General features: G+C 32.5%; 1 protein-coding gene and 1 long non-coding RNA gene across 3 annotated transcripts in view; one reads left to right on the top strand and one right to left on the bottom strand.

Annotated features, from left to right (window-relative positions):
- The window catches only part of ckn (CRK like proto-oncogene, adaptor protein), a 295,091-nt gene that overhangs the window by 6,875 nt on the left and 271,535 nt on the right, over positions 1-16,681 (top strand). The window contains exon 1 of one of the 2 annotated variants that reach the window (XM_076415880.1): positions 11,622-11,963. The exons of the other annotated variant lie outside the window; for it this stretch is intronic. Coding sequence (XP_076271995.1) covers positions 11,948-11,963 — 16 coding nt within the window. The 5' untranslated portion in view covers positions 11,622-11,947. Of the gene's footprint in view, positions 1-11,621; positions 11,964-16,681 lie in introns of those variants that run through there. 2 annotated transcript variants of the gene reach the window in all.
- On the bottom strand, positions 13,166-13,774 carry LOC143203646 (uncharacterized). The gene is made up of 3 exons (XR_013007392.1): positions 13,686-13,774; positions 13,576-13,638; positions 13,166-13,255 (listed from the first exon to the last, which is right to left on the bottom strand). It is a non-coding gene; the product is annotated as an uncharacterized LOC143203646 (long non-coding RNA).

Raw genomic sequence — 16,681 nt, 5'->3', positions numbered from 1 at the left:
CTCCTATCAGTAACAGGGTCAAATACAGAATGGCTGTTGTAGTACGTTGGATTTAACCTCTCAATAGCTTATAATGGCAACGTCGCATAATCAGGCGGAAACTACCATGGCTTACGGAATACGGTTGGGATTCTCCAGAAGTAGCCCCTACTGAAGGTTATGCGGGTTGTGACACAGAAAGACGTGTCGTCTCCGAAACAAAACATCATCAGGGGGTACGTCAGCTGTGACAAGCCCTCTCGCGTTTGAGATTCGGACGCGACTTGTCATCTGTCACTGTCACCGACCGAACAATGTCGGGTTATGACGAATCCGTGCGTGTACTTCGGTTTCTCCATGTCGGACTTTATCGATACGGAATCGATCCCATAACCGGCTATTGTCCGGCTGTTTATCTAACGGTTATTGCGTTATTCGCAATTTCAGGCCGACTGTTAAACGAATATATGGGTTAAACGCCGATCCGATCGGTAATTTCGAAACGAAACGATCACGATCGCGGCCAATTTCAGCCCGTACTGTCAGAACGCTATTTGCGCCTTAATTATTTCAAAATTAATTTGATTTGTGGTTACAGGGTGCTTCTGTCGTTGTTCCGTCGCTGTTATATTAGGTTCGATACTCTAAGTCAACATTTTAATTATTCTAACCTCACTATTCAATGGTGTTATTGACAGTTTAGTGGATTTGAATATTCTGAAATAGGTGGCGTTGGATGTCAAATGTTTAAAAGCTGTTAGTTGATTTTTTGACATTAATGAATTAATTTGATTTACATTCATGTGGTGGTCCTCCACCATTTCATCACTATTTAATTATGACAAATTGTGTTATTGATAATGAATTAGGTTTTAGTATTCTAAAATGAACAGTGTTGAGCCTGTTATGCTTAAAAACTATTGGTGATACTTGTATTGGTAGTTAAATACTTATTGCTCTAACTTGCAATTTTAGTTGTCCTAACCTCAAATTTAAATGATTTTGTTGACAGTTTATTGGGTTTGAATATTCTGAAATAGACGGCGTTGAGTCTGACATAGTTAAGTGCTGTTGGTTGGTTGATTTTTAATATTGGTACTAAATTGATTTGATTAATATTTACTGGCTCGTTCTTCGCTATTCTTTCGCTGTTTTATTTAAAAGTTAAATTGTCCTAACCTTAAATGTAAATGGCGTTATTGACAGTTTTGTGGATTTGAATATTTTGAAATAGATGGCGTGGCACTTGATGCACTTAACAGGCATTGGTTGTTAATATTACACTAAGTTTACATAGTGATCCTTCACCATTTAATCACTACCTATTGATATTAAATTGTCCTTTGCTTTTAAACCGTTTTATCCTTAAAATCAAATGTTTTTTTTACAGTTCATTGGGTTTTCAACGACATACTTAAGACTAAATCGTTAATTATTAATGTTATTATTAGATTATTTTGATTTACGCTCTTATATGACTCCTCCACCATTTTATTGCTATTTTATTTAATTAACTTAAAATTTAAAACATTAAGCAAATTAAGCATAATTAATTATTTAAAAATCTAAATATTTTTAAATATTTCAAAATCGATCGCGTTGAAGCTGATATACTTAAGAACTATTGGTCCGTTATTTTTGATATTATTACTACACCAATTTGATTTACGTTTACATGGTGATCCTCCGCCATTTCATCACTATTCCATTAAGAGTAAATACTTTGTTGCTATAATCTAAATTTTAAATTGTTCTAACCCTTTCCGTTTAAGTGGTGTTATTGGCAGTTTATTTAGTTTAGATACTCTGGAATAGATGGCGTTGAATGCTATATGGTTACAGGCAATTGTTTGTTTTATTTTTAATTTTACTACTAAATTAACTATAACACTAATTAAAATTAACATTAATTAACACTTTCAGGATCGCTTTTCGCTCATTTATTTCCCATTTAACTTTTTGTTATATTAACTTCAAATTTAAATGACGTTATTGACAGTTTTTTGCGTTTGAATATTTTTTGGCGTTGCCCTGATGCACTTTGTCTACATTTGTTTGACGATCCTCCACCATTTTATCACTGTTTATTAATATTAAACTGTTCCTAGCTGTTAAACTGTTTTAACTGGTGTTATTTAAAAATTTGTTGGGTTTACATATTCTCAAATGGATAACGATATACCTAATATCCATTGGTTGGTTATTTTTGAGGTTAATGCTAAATTATTTTGATTAAAAGATTTTATTTTATTTATATTTACAATTTTGGTTATTGTTCTATTGATAGTAAATTGTTGGTTGACCTAAAATTTAAATGTTATTGGACAGTTTCTTACAGAAATAGTTGGCCATGATCTAACCTCAGATTTAAATGATTTTTTGATATATTTAAGAGCAATGGATTGGTTATTTGTATCGCTATAGCTGTGGTATTTAAAAACATATATATTAAATTATATTCAATTGAAAGTGAATTAATTTTAGTTTTGGGTTTCACCATTTTATCGCTATTTAATGGATAATAATTTGTTTGTTACGTTAGCCGAAATCTTAACCTTAAGTTTGACAGTTTATTAAGCTTCAACCATCTGACACAGATGGCGCTGGACTTGATAGACTGTAGGAATGGCGTCGGGTCGGTCAGTCGGTCGAAATGTGTGGCTGCCGCTGCGATTATTTGTCAAAACACTCACTACTATTTTTGGAAGGAATTTGCACGAGAAATGAAAACATTGGTTGAAGAAATACTGTTTATTTTAATGGTAAATGATACATGTGGTCGACGGGAGAATTGAAAGGATATCAGGTTAGTTAGAGGAAGTACGGTAGGGCTGTGGAAGTGGTACTATTACAAGGGGATGGAGAAAAGAAAAAAGAGCGAGACGTCGTCGTGATGGTCTTTTATAGCCTGGAACTGCATGGTACCAATCCACCGGCGTTGCCAACCTTTGTACTTGTTGATGAATTCGTGGTGGCCTAAAGGGTCGTGGCGGTCGCCACATAACTCTCCTCCTAGTGGAACTGCCGTGGAACGTACCTCTATGTGGTGCAAGTTCCGGAGTGCACCCGCAATCACGCAAACAAACGCCCGGGGACTGCTGATGAGATGGGGATCCCAACCTGAGCGACGAGTTTTACGAGATCAGCTGCCATCGGAGTTGTAGCAGGACGTCGTTCGTCTTGGGGCGTTTAGATTTGTTTGAGGGTACCTATAAGTGTGTTACGTGTCCCGTTTCCTGATGCGAGGGTGTTCATGTGTTGATAGTATACGTGATGGGCTTCTGTGGTTTTCGTCCATCACGCTAGTCTCGTGGGATGTCGTCGACAATGTGATGTTGATGCGTTCCGTTCCTCGTGCTATCGAGTGGCTTATGTTGAACTGATTTACTTGTTAGGCACTTTGATCACGTCGGTGTCACCAATTGTAGGAAAGCCTTCGGGTCGGTCAGTCGGTCGAAATGTGTGGCTGCCGCTGCGATTATTTGTCAGAACACTCACTACTATTTTTGGAAGGAATTTGCACGAGAACTGAAAACACTGGTTGAAGAAATACTGTTTATTTCAATGTTAAATGATACATTATATTGATGAATTCGTGGTGGCCTAAAGGGTCGTGGCGGTTAATTTGTTAACGATTTAATTGACAATAAATAATTTGTTACTATAACCTCAAATATTGTATGTCAAATTATTGATGTACATGCCACAGCTGGACTTTCAAAGAGTGTTACGTGTCAGTTTTTGAGCTTTCTAGCACGTATAACGTTGATATTAAATATAAAAGCTTGTAAGCCATCGATATATTTACTTTTGATATCATGACACTTTCGCCTGAACAAACAAGGCCCTATCTGAGATATGCAGATCACCCCTTCATCATGTTATCGCAATTTTATTTATAGTCCGTTATCATTTGTGAAATAACTGCCGTCCTGATTGATTGAAATGAATTGAACTGATGTTTACTTGGGTCTTTGTGAACAGTAAATGTCCTTCTAGTATGAATATAAAATAAGTGTGAGGGGTTCCCATTCAGAATGGCATCTATGTCAACTATACGCCCATATAACTGGACTAGATATTATATATTTGGGTTATAAGGGTGTGTATAAGAAGATGCTTTTTCTTTTGTCATCAGCATTAAGTTGAAATAATATTTGGAGAGTTTTTCAAATGGTCACCATTCCTACAGAGATTATGAATTAAGATTTTACTAGTCTGCGTTTGGCATGCACGGAATAAATGTCTTTAAACTTCTGGGCATAAAAATGTTGATGCAAAAAAAAAGGACTAATCAGTGAGCATAAAGGGATGGTGATTATATAACAGCAGACAAATCTTTAATTGTCGAGGTCAGGGCCTCGAGAGTGCTGCCTTATGTGTAATGATCTTGAAAAAGAAGAGGTCGTTTTAAGAGGGACGTTTGAATCGTCTACGATTCAAGGTCTCAATAGGTGCATGATCCGTACGAACTAAGGATCAGTCTGAGTTCTTACCAAAGAGTTCAGATATGACGAACTGGATTTCTAACCTAGAATTTCTAAATTAATTAATGTGAACAACTTTTTAACATAAATTTGGGACGTTATATACCAAAACCTTGTAATTTTAAAACAATGTTCCGCAGATTGGAAATATTCATGACAACGCGATGATGGGTGGTTTATTTTTGGTGCCAGTGTTATTGTATTTGTGTCAATAAAAACAATGAGGTTAAAGTAGATAATATTGTTATTGTTTAACGATTATCTCTGTGGCTAATAATATGAGGAATTTTGTACGTTATCGCATATTTAAGACAATTCAGGGTGTTTAATTTGTGTGTTTGTGATTAAAACTTGTATCAAGCTCACAATAGACAATCATTCTAGTTTTCGTTGAAATTTCAAACTAAATGTTACGTAGAAGTTATCACACTATCACTTGATTCAGCGCAAAATTCTTTATAAGCCCTGTTATTTTTATTAACCTGTGACTATTATAGTATATATAATTATTATGTATATATAACTATATATACTAAGAAAATGCCAGTAAAAAGCCAGTACCAGAATTTTTTACCTTTCAGGTAACAAAAATTCGCAAATTTTTACTTCCTCTCAGATAAAGATAAAACCCGCAAAATATATGTATTTTGGGGTGAAAGAAACGAAAATCCATGTTAAATTGCTTCAGAACTTATAGTTTTAAAGATATGGGACATTAACGGAAATCTAGCTAATTTTCGAAAATACGTTTTTCATTATATAACTTAATAACTAAAGGTTGCATTAAAATAATTATAGTACCATTCGATTCAGCGCAAAATTCTTTATAAGCCCTGTTATTTTTATTAATTTGTGATTATTTGGAAGAAAATGTCAGCAAGAAGCTTGAAAATGGCAAAAAATCGCAAATTTTCACGACTATATACATGGAAAAAGTACCAGAATTTTTTACCTTTCAGATAACGATAAAACTCTCAAAATATATGTATTTTGGGGCGAAAGAAACGAAAAGCCATGTTAAATTTCTTCAGAACTTGTAATTTTAAAGATATGAGACATTAACGGAAATCTAGCTAATTTTCGAAAATACATTTTTCAATATGTAACTTAAAAACTAAAGGTTGCATTAAAATGATTATAGTACCATTCGATTCAGCGCAAAATTCTTTATAAGCCCTGTTATTTTTATTAATTTGTGATTATTTGGAAGAAAATGCCAGCAAGAAGCTTGAAAATGGCAAAAAATCGCAAATTTTCACGACTATATACATGGAAAAAGTACCAGAATTTTTTACCTTTCAGATAACGATAAAACTCTCAAAATATATGTATTTTGGGGCGAAAGAAACGAAAAGCCATGTTAAATTTCTTCAGAACTTGTAATTTTAAAGATATGAGACATTAACGGAAATCTAGCTAATTTTCGAAAATACGTTTTTCATTATATAACTTAATAACTAAAGGTTGCATTAAAATAATTATAGTACCATTCGATTCAGCGCAAAATTCTTTATAAGCCTTGTTATTTTTATTAATTTGTGATTATTTGGAAGAAAATGCCAGCAAGAAGCTTGAAAATGGCAAAAAATCGCAAATTTTCACGACTATATACATGGAAAAAGTACCAGAATTTTTTACCTTTCAGATAACGACAAAACTCTCAAAATATATGTATTTTGGGGCGAAAGAAACGAAAAGCCATGTTAAATTGCTTCAGAACTTGTAATTTTAAAGATATGAGACATTAACGGAAATCTAGCTAATTTTCGAAAATACGTTTTTCATTATATAACTTAATAACTAAAGGTTGCATTAAAATAATTATAGTACCATTCGATTCAGCGCAAAATTCTTTATAAGCCCTGTTATTTTTAGTAATTTGTGATTATTTGGAAGAAAATGCCAGCAAGAAGCTTGAAAATGGCGAAAAATCGCAAATTTTCACGACTATATACATGGAAAAAGTACCAGAATTTTTTACCTTTCAGATAACGACAAAACTCTCAAAATATATGTATTTTGGGGCGAAAGAAACGAAAAGCCATGTTAAATTGCTTCAGAACTTGTAATTTTAAAGATATGAGACATTAACGGAAATCTAGCTAATTTTCGAAAATACATTTTTCAATATGTAACTTAAAAACTAAAGGTTGCATTAAAATGATTATAGTACCATTCGATTCAGCGCAAAATTCTTTATAAGCCCTGTTATTTTTATTAATTTGTGATTATTTGGAAGAAAATGCCAGCAAGAAGCTTGAAAATGGCAAAAAATCGCAAATTTTCACGACTATATACATGGAAAAAGTACCAGAATTTTTTACCTTTCAGATAACGACAAAACTCTCAAAATATATGTATTTTGGGGCGAAAGAAACGAAAAGCCATGTTAAATTGCTTCAGAACTTGTAATTTTAAAGATATGAGACATTAACGGAAATCTAGCTAATTTTCGAAAATACATTTTTCATTATATAACTTAATAACTAAAGGTTGCATTAAAATAATTATAGTACCATTCGATTCAGCGCAAAATTCTTTATAAGCCCTGTTATTTTTATTAATTTGTGATTATTTGGAAGAAAATGCCAGCAAGAAGCTTGAAAATGGCAAAAAATCGCAAATTTTCACGACTATATACATGGAAAAAGTACCAGAATTTTTTACCTTTCAGATAACGACAAAACTCTCAAAATATATGTATTTTGGGGCGAAAGAAACGAAAAGCCATGTTAAATTGCTTCAGAACTTGTAATTTTAAAGATATGAGACATTAACGGAAATCTAGCTAATTTTCGAAAATACATTTTTCAATATGTAACTTAAAAACTAAAGGTTGCATTAAAATGATTATAGTACCATTCGATTCAGCGCAAAATTCTTTATAAGCCCTGTTATTTTTATTAATTTGTGATTATTTGGAAGAAAATGCCAGCAAGAAGCTTGAAAATGGCAAAAAATCGCAAATTTTCACGACTATATACATGGAAAAAGTACCAGAATTTTTTACCTTTCAGATAACGACAAAACTCTCAAAATATATGTATTTTGGGGCGAAAGAAACGAAAAGCCATGTTAAATTGCTTCAGAACTTGTAATTTTAAAGATATGAGACATTAACGGAAATCTAGCTAATTTTCGAAAATACGTTTTTCATTATATAACTTAATAACTAAAGGTTGCATTAAAATAATTATAGTACCATTCGATTCAGCGCAAAATTCTTTATAAGCCCTGTTATTTTTATTAATTTGTGATTATGTGGAAGAAAATGCCAGCAAGAAGCTTGAAAATGGCAAAAAATCGCAAATTTTCACGACTATATACATGGAAAAAGTACCAGAATTTTTTACCTTTCAGATAACGACAAAACTCTCAAAATATATGTATTTTGGGGCGAAAGAAACGAAAAGCCATGTTAAATTGCTTCAGAACTTGTAATTTTAAAGATATGAGACATTAACGGAAATCTAGCTAATTTTCGAAAATACGTTTTTCATTATATAACTTAATAACTAAAGGTTGCATTAAAATAATTATAGTACCATTCGATTCAGCGCAAAATTCTTTATAAGCCCTGTTATTTTTATTAATTTGTGATTATTTGGAAGAAAATGCCAGCAAGAAGCTTGAAAATGGCAAAAAATCGCAAATTTTCACGACTATATACATGGAAAAAGTACCAGAATTTTTTACCTTTCAGATAACGACAAAACTCTCAAAATATATGTATTTTGGGGCGAAAGAAACGAAAAGCCATGTTAAATTGCTTCAGAACTTGTAATTTTAAAGATATGAGACATTAACGGAAATCTAGCTAATTTTCGAAAATACATTTTTCAATATGTAACTTAAAAACTAAAGGTTGCATTAAAATGATTATAGTACCATTCGATTCAGCGCAAAATTCTTTATAAGCCCTGTTATTTTTATTAATTTGTGATTATTTGGAAGAAAATGCCAGCAAGAAGCTTGAAAATGGCAAAAAATCGCAAATTTTCACGACTATATACATGGAAAAAGTACCAGAATTTTTTACCTTTCAGATAACGACAAAACTCTCAAAATATATGTATTTTGGGGCGAAAGAAACGAAAAGCCATGTTAAATTGCTTCAGAACTTGTAATTTTAAAGATATGAGACATTAACGGAAATCTAGCTAATTTTCGAAAATACATTTTTCAATATGTAACTTAAAAACTAAAGGTTGCATTAAAATGATTATAGTACCATTCGATTCAGCGCAAAATTCTTTATAAGCCCTGTTATTTTTATTAATTTGTGATTATTTGGAAGAAAATGCCAGCAAGAAGCTTGAAAATGGCAAAAAATCGCAAATTTTCACGACTATATACATGGAAAAAGTACCAGAATTTTTTACCTTTCAGATAACGACAAAACTCTCAAAATATATGTATTTTGGGGCGAAAGAAACGAAAAGCCATGTTAAATTGCTTCAGAACTTGTAATTTTAAAGATATGAGACATTAACGGAAATCTAGCTAATTTTCGAAAATACATTTTTTAATATGTAACTTAAAAACTAAAGGTTGCATTAAAATGATTATAGTACCATTCGATTCAGCGCAAAATTCTTTATAAGCCCTGTTATTTTTATTAATTTCTGATTATTTGGAAGAAAATGCCAGCAAGAAGCTTGAAAATGGCAAAAAATCGCAAATTTTCACGACTATATACATGGAAAAAGTACCAGAATTTTTTACCTTTCAGATAACGACAAAACTCTCAAAATATATGTATTTTGGGGCGAAAGAAACGAAAAGCCATGTTAAATTGCTTCAGAACTTGTAATTTTAAAGATATGGGACATTAACGGAAATCTAGCTAATTTTCGAAAATACATTTTTCATTATATAACTTAATAACTAAAGGTTGCATTAAAATAATTATAGTACCATTCGATTCAGCGCAAAATTCTTTATAAGCCCTGTTATTTTTATTAATTTGTGATTATTTGGAAGAAAATGCCAGCAAGAAGCTTGAAAATGGCAAAAAATCGCAAATTTTCACGACTATATACATGGAAAAAGTGCCAGAATTTTTTACCTTTCAGATAACGACAAAACTCTCAAAATATATGTATTTTGGGGCGAAAGAAACGAAAAGCCATGTTAAATTGCTTCAGAACTTGTAATTTTAAAGATATGAGACATTAACGGAAATCTAGCTAATTTTCGAAAATACATTTTTCAATATGTAACTTAAAAACTAAAGGTTGCATTAAAATGATTATAGTACCATTCGATTCAGCGCAAAATTCTTTATAAGCCCTGTTATTTTTATTAATTTCTGATTATTTGGAAGAAAATGCCACCAAGAAGCTTGAAAATGGCAAAAAATCGCAAATTTTCACGACTATATACATGGAAAAAGTGCCAGAATTGTTTACCTTTCAGATAAAGATAAAACTCTCAAAATGTATGTATTTTGGGGTGAAAGAAACGAAAATCCATGTTAAATTGCTTCAGAACTTATAATTTCAAAGATATGAGACATTAACGGAAATCTAGCTAATTTTCGAAAATACATTTTTCAATATGTAACTTAAAAACTAAAGGTTGCATTAAAATGATTATAGTACCATTCGATTCAGCGCAAAATTCTTTATAAGCCCTGTTATTTTTATTACTTTGTGATTATTTGGAAGAAAATGCCAGCAAGAAGATAGAAAATGCCAAAAAATCGCAAATTTTCACGACATGGAAAAAATACCAGAATTTTTTACCTTTCAGGTAACAAAAATTCGCAAATTTTTACTTCCTCTCAGATGAAGATAAAACCCGCAAAATATATGTATTTGGGGGTGAAAGAAACGAAAATCCATGTTAAATTGCTTCAGAACTTATAATTTTAAAGATATGAGACATTAACGGAAATCTAGTTACTTGTGGAAAATACATTTTTCAATGTATAACTTAAAAACTAAAGGTTGGATAAAAATGATTATGGTACCATTCAATTCAACGTAAACCCTATTGCCCTAAGTACTATTGCCCAATTGATCATAAAATTCTTTATAAACCCTGTAATTTCCATTCCCTTGCTATTATTTAATAGGAAATTGTAGCAAAAAATATGAAAAGGGAGAAAATCCACCTGTTCGCTACCATATATAAGGAAAATATCAATTTTCTTTAAGTCTCTAGGATAAAGACATTATTAACTAATATAATAGTAAAATTATAAATGTATGTCTGCAGCAACACCCTGTAGAACGAATTTTGGCATCTATATCGTTTATAGGAAACATTTACAGAAAAAACGAATCCGTTTCCAGACACCGTGTTTCCGAAAAATCCGTTTCATTCATGCGTCCGTTGCGAGAATGTCGACGAATTTCGACCTGCAAAAAAAATTTACAATGCACCGGCTCCCGAGATCCGCTCTAAACGCCCGCGTCCAGATTCCATTCAACGAACTTCCCCGTGACGGCTCGTCGTCGGGCGCGTAAAAACAATGATCCATCATCGGCCAAAACAACGAGGAATCAATTTTTTGCCGATTTTTTTATTATATCGTCGCACGGCCGCCTCTCGATTGCGAGGACCGATACGAAAGAGTAGGCCTTGAATTCCGCTACGCAACTCCCGACCACCGCGCTGTCTCCTATGACCCGGCGCGGCATTGCCGGCGAGACTTCTTAATCCTTATGTTACGATTTTTTGTCTTTAATTTTGTTATTATTGTTTTATGCTAATGATTATTAGAATGATATATGATTTTGCATTTTTTGAACTTGGTTACATTGTTACGAAATATCGAAAATAGTAATCATAAGAAATTATTATAAAATATTTGTCAATACACTTTTTGATACTTCTCATTCATTATTTTAGGTTACGATTTTTTTGGGACGTTACTTTTGTCTTTTTTTTATTTCAGTCATAGGAAATGATTATGAAGGATTTGTCAAGAAGTTCCTTAATTCTTGTTTTATATTACAATTTTTTGAGATGTTGGTTTTGTGCTTTGTTTTTCATTATTTGTTGTATTACATTATTTATTTTTTTAATCTGGTCAAATTTTTGCGAAACATCGGAACAAACCTCAGGTATGTTTGACCGCTCATCGATTTCCACCCCGGACTTTTTCGGAGGTCACATCGGCAACGTCGCCATCGCCGCTCGTCCTTAGGATCGTTCACCGAGTCAGCGTATTGTGCTGCCGCGTTTTGTGTGTGTCGGCGTGTTTCTTCCGGTTTTCCGCGGAAAACCACGTATTTTCCGGACGGGAACGAGAAAATCGACCCCCGGGGCTCGGGGGAAACACGGAAAATCGCCCGCGAGTAGGCCACAACATCGACTGGTGAAGTGCGCGCTGTTTTCTTTGGTTATGTTCGGCCGAAGCCAACGTCTTGGATCTTGGGGAGAATAATACGCGGTGTTTTCTAATCATAGCTGTGTTTTTTGTCGTAATGGTGCAGTGAATACGGACTGAAGAGACGCGACAGACGACAAACATGAGGAAAATAAGCGGTGAGTTGTTTGTATTTCGATTTTCGCCTCGCCGCGATGGAGTCGTTAATTATTACGACGAAACGTATTCCGTTAGTTGACAAAAAGCACCAGATAACCAAAAGCAAGGTTGTTCGGACGCCGTTTTTTTTTTACCCCGATATCCGTCGGTGTTTGTTGACGGTTATTTCCCCTCGATCGCGGCCAACTTCGCATATAAAATCGAGTTTCGTATAATTGTACCCGGTTTTTATTAACATATCTGGCCGCAACACTCCTACCGTCGCTTATTGTTGTTCTTCGAAACCGTGGAATTGGCAAAATACGGGTTGACTTTTTTAATAAGTCGAATGGGTTATTAGGCGTGATAAGACTGTCGCGGATTTGAGGTCGAGAATTTTGCAATGCAGGAAGTCGTTATACAACCACCCGATGCCGCGTGGAACAACTTCTGACCAGAAAACTTAGAGAATATATTGTCCTTATAATAAAACGGTCAGTGCCCGTCATTATTTTTCATGCATATTAATCTTTGGTTTATTTTGACTCTGCCATAACAAAATGCTAATGTAAATAAAATAATTAAATAAAAATTACGTTATAAAATATAATGTATTTTAACATTATAACGCATCTAATGCATATATTATCGAAGGACTTAAAACTACAGTTAATTATACAGTCGCAATAGTTTGTAGGTTAGAGTTGTTAGTTATATCATTGAGCTTTTTTGGACACCATCCATGAGTACTCGCTGGAGTCCTAATCCACCTAATTAACAATGGTATTAAACAAATTAATGTATTTTACTTTCATTCGAGAGCATATATTTCTGTTACTGTGCATGTGTACATTTTCTTTATAAAATTATATTTAATAATTGCTTTCTTTCTAATGCATTTGCCATATCTGCAAAACTCCTCATAAATGTTATTCAAATGCTCATGTATATTCTCAGCAATTGCACACACATCTATGCACACAAAACTTTCAAACTCTGTATTACAATTTCCTACAGTTAAAGTATATTAATTATGTACTCATCTTTAGTTCTTTCCAATCTTATCATTCGGTGTTGGTAATTGTCAGCATTGGGCAATAAGACTACAACAAAAAATTTTCATTCACTGTCACCATCAGAATCACTGTTCAAGTCAACTACCATATTGTTAAGGTCTAATCTATTGAATACTTGGTCACAATTCCACCATTTGTCAATGTTTCTTCTTTCTATCTGATGGAGTTTATCCAAAGGGAAGGCATTATTGTAGATCATGTTTCTTTCTACAGTATATCTTTATTCAGGCTTGTTTCTAAAAAAATAAATTACATAAAAAAGAATCTGCAATGAATTATTAAAAAAATATTATGACTAATAACATTGTTATACTTTTGTCCATCAACTTTTGTTGTCTTTACACTCTTTTTTATCATTTTACCAAGAGTGGCCCGATGTTCCGCTCTGGAACATCCATGAATCGTTTAGGTACATAAACCAAAATTATAATTTTTCCTTAATTTGATTATGTGTTTTTAAAAGCAACGTCTTAAAATTCCATTGAATCTCTTTGTCGGTTATTTTTACACCATTTCAGTTCTATGTTTCCTAACAGTATATGAAGGGATCACTTACATCCCCCAAGGAGCTGCATATCTCTAAGCTCTCTATGGATGCTTCCAAGACCAACAGTTTTCTCTGAAATAATTGTGTTAAATTGGGTTTCCATCAAAAAAACTACTCACTGTTTTTGTACATTTCATAAATTTGATCGGAAATAGCGGTATCTTGACAGTGATAGCAAATATCACCTAACATCAAGGTGATATTGATTCGTCACAGGTTTGCATTCACATGCTTATATTACCGTTAATTTCAGCTGCAACACGCTAATGATATTTCCAATAAAATTGCAAAAAATTTTACTGACAAATGCATTTTACTGACAACGGACACCCCCCCCCCCATTATCTCGTTCCAGTCAAACTGAATTTGGCAGTACATGTATGACGTGCTTTGGATGTTTTATTGGAAGCACTATAGAGGGCGCGGGGGTTGCCATAACGAATTATTTTTTAGGGGGCGAAATTTAAATAATAATAATAATAATAGGGGAAAATAAAAATGCAATAGAAGTAACAAAATACGTTTTATTCAAATATGTGCAACATTTTAAGCAAATATTTCCAAAGTATATGAAAAAATGCTATATAATTTTTTACTAAACCCTTAAATAATTGTGTTTCTACTCACTTATTATTTTTCTTTTGCTGATTCCAAACTTGTATAAATTGTTTTTAAATGTATTTAAAATCGATTATACACTGTTGCCATATTGACTATTTAACTCTATCTTTGTTGAATAATGGTCTTTCACATTTGGCTCTATAGTCAGCCAGTCTAAAATGCAAACTAAGAACCTATTAGGCATTATTATTTAATTAATTAAGCTTTTTCTGATATAGAATAAATTAATATGGCGTATAAACAAAATTCTAAGAAATGCTGCTGATACAGAAAATATTTAAACTTTCTAGGAGTTACAGAATATCTCTAATTACCAAAATTCAAAAACCCAGTATTTCTTCAATTTAATATACGAATATTTGTTTACTTTAGCATTATTGCTTAAAAGTAGTCGTAGAAATAATTAGGTGAAATTTGTCGTTCATTTTGTTTTTATACTTCTAGCTACGAAAGCAGCAAAATAAAAAATTACAGTTCTGTCTCACGTGCTCCCGTTTCAGATCTCATATTTTTTCAAATATTTTGTGTTTCTGGCCCTGGTTATGGTGTTATTCTGTCTGGTTATGGTGAGCGTCTGGTGATCCTGTCACCACAACGTCCATTAATCAGTATTCATTATTCTCGCCAGTGTCGATTATCGACGTTGGATAATAACTTTAAGTATTTATTTAAAATATTTGTGTGGTGAAGTCACCTGCCGTTGACGGTGTACATGTTCAAGAAAACGCGGTCTTTTAATATGTTAAGATTGTTTTATTTTGCCATTTCATTGATTACTGGTTTTTATGCTTACGATCACATCGAAAAGTTTTGAAGGTTTCGGAAGGTTTTCTGTTTATAATAAACAAGTTTCCTGATATTTTGTTATTATTAAACTGTTACTAATAATTTATTTTATAATTTATGTGTGCAGGGAATTAAGAAACAGTCAAGGTTGTTGCTAATCTTGTAAGATCTGAAATAATTACAAAAATTATAGTTTAAATTAGGTCTGCTCTATCAGAATAGCAAGGGGGCTTTATACATTAAAGAGAACTAAAGCATACGAAGTAAATTATTTTAAGGAAGTTTCTGTAATAGCATAATTTCTCAGTATCTAAAGTTTCTGAAAAAAATGTGTAGTTAAACACAAGAAGAATTATATTTTGCAATATTCCTTCGAATGGGATTGTGATTAATAAAATATAGACCGGTTATTGTAAGAGGTATATAAGCAGATACAATGATGGAAAACGGCTTGAAAACCAATACATTCAAACGTCCTAATTTGTGATATACATATTACTTAGGCTTTACGACAATCTTCCATGTTCATTCAAATTATTGGTACTTTAATTGTTCGTGCTTTCTAAGAGAGCAACAGTTAAGACCTTTCTTAAATCTGACTGATTGCAATAAACAATAAAAATAGATATGGAGAAAGAAGCGTAACAGAAAATTTGTAGGTAACCTTGGATAGTTTGCTAGTGTTATTTCTCAGTATATTTTCTCCAAAATAAAATGATTCAGTTACGATTTTATATAAGTCCTGAGGCATCAAGAATAAGCACATTTCTACATCATTTTTTCATCTGTGTTTACATTCTTTATTAATATTAGCAGACATCATACTGTTTAATTGTTAAGTTTTTGGTCAAGATGGTTGAGAGTTTTTGTGATATCTATATTCCGGCTTCGAATGGAAGAAACCGCTATTTTTTTGCATACGTGGTATTTGGGGTATTGGTGGATATGATTATCTTGTTATTTTGGTGATTGTTTACTATAGTACCATAACTAAACTTTCGGTAAAACTCGTATTAGAGAATGTCCTATGAATACCCATTCTAAAAAGACTAATGAATAATTAATTAAATTGTATTAAAGTTTTGTTGACAGCAAATGGCTAATTGTTGAATGTTTTATAATATCTCCTATTGTCAATGTGTTTGAAACATGTGTTAAAACACGTATATATTTATATATATATATATATATACGTATTTTAACACATTGGCAAGCGTAAAGATTAATGAATATATGTCTAAGTTTATCAGAAAGGGGTCCAGTCTTACCTGATTATTTAAATTGTTAAATTGTTTTATAGAAAAATTGAATGTTGTTGAAGTCAATATGTCTGTATTTTAACATGGATCGGATTTGGACGAAATTAACTAGTTGGTGATGTCAACAATGTCTCATGATTGCCCAACATCAAATCTTCGATGACGTTAGCCTGGTTTTGGTTGGCGGATGCCGAAGGACGTCGATATTAGTCTCTGTGTCGAAGAAAGTCATAATAACATGTTTTATTTTTGCCATTTTGGCTGTTTTGTAGTAGAAAGATCATTTTTGAAACAAAATTCAATGCCGGTTCTTTGCACACTTGTTTTACTGATGTCAAAAATTAAAAAAACTATTTTTGAACCTAACAAAAACCTTAATTTAACAAATGCCCACAGCCTACTACGACTAATATAAAAGACATAACCGAACTTTCTACATTTGCTTCCAT

This window comes from Rhynchophorus ferrugineus, unplaced genomic scaffold (genome assembly GCF_030347505.1).
Source record: "Rhynchophorus ferrugineus isolate W39M unplaced genomic scaffold, kcgeb_rfMv2 rfM10, whole genome shotgun sequence".
Classification (NCBI taxonomy): domain Eukaryota; kingdom Metazoa; phylum Arthropoda; class Insecta; order Coleoptera; family Curculionidae; genus Rhynchophorus; species Rhynchophorus ferrugineus.
This window is presented reverse-complemented; position numbering and strand designations above follow the sequence as displayed.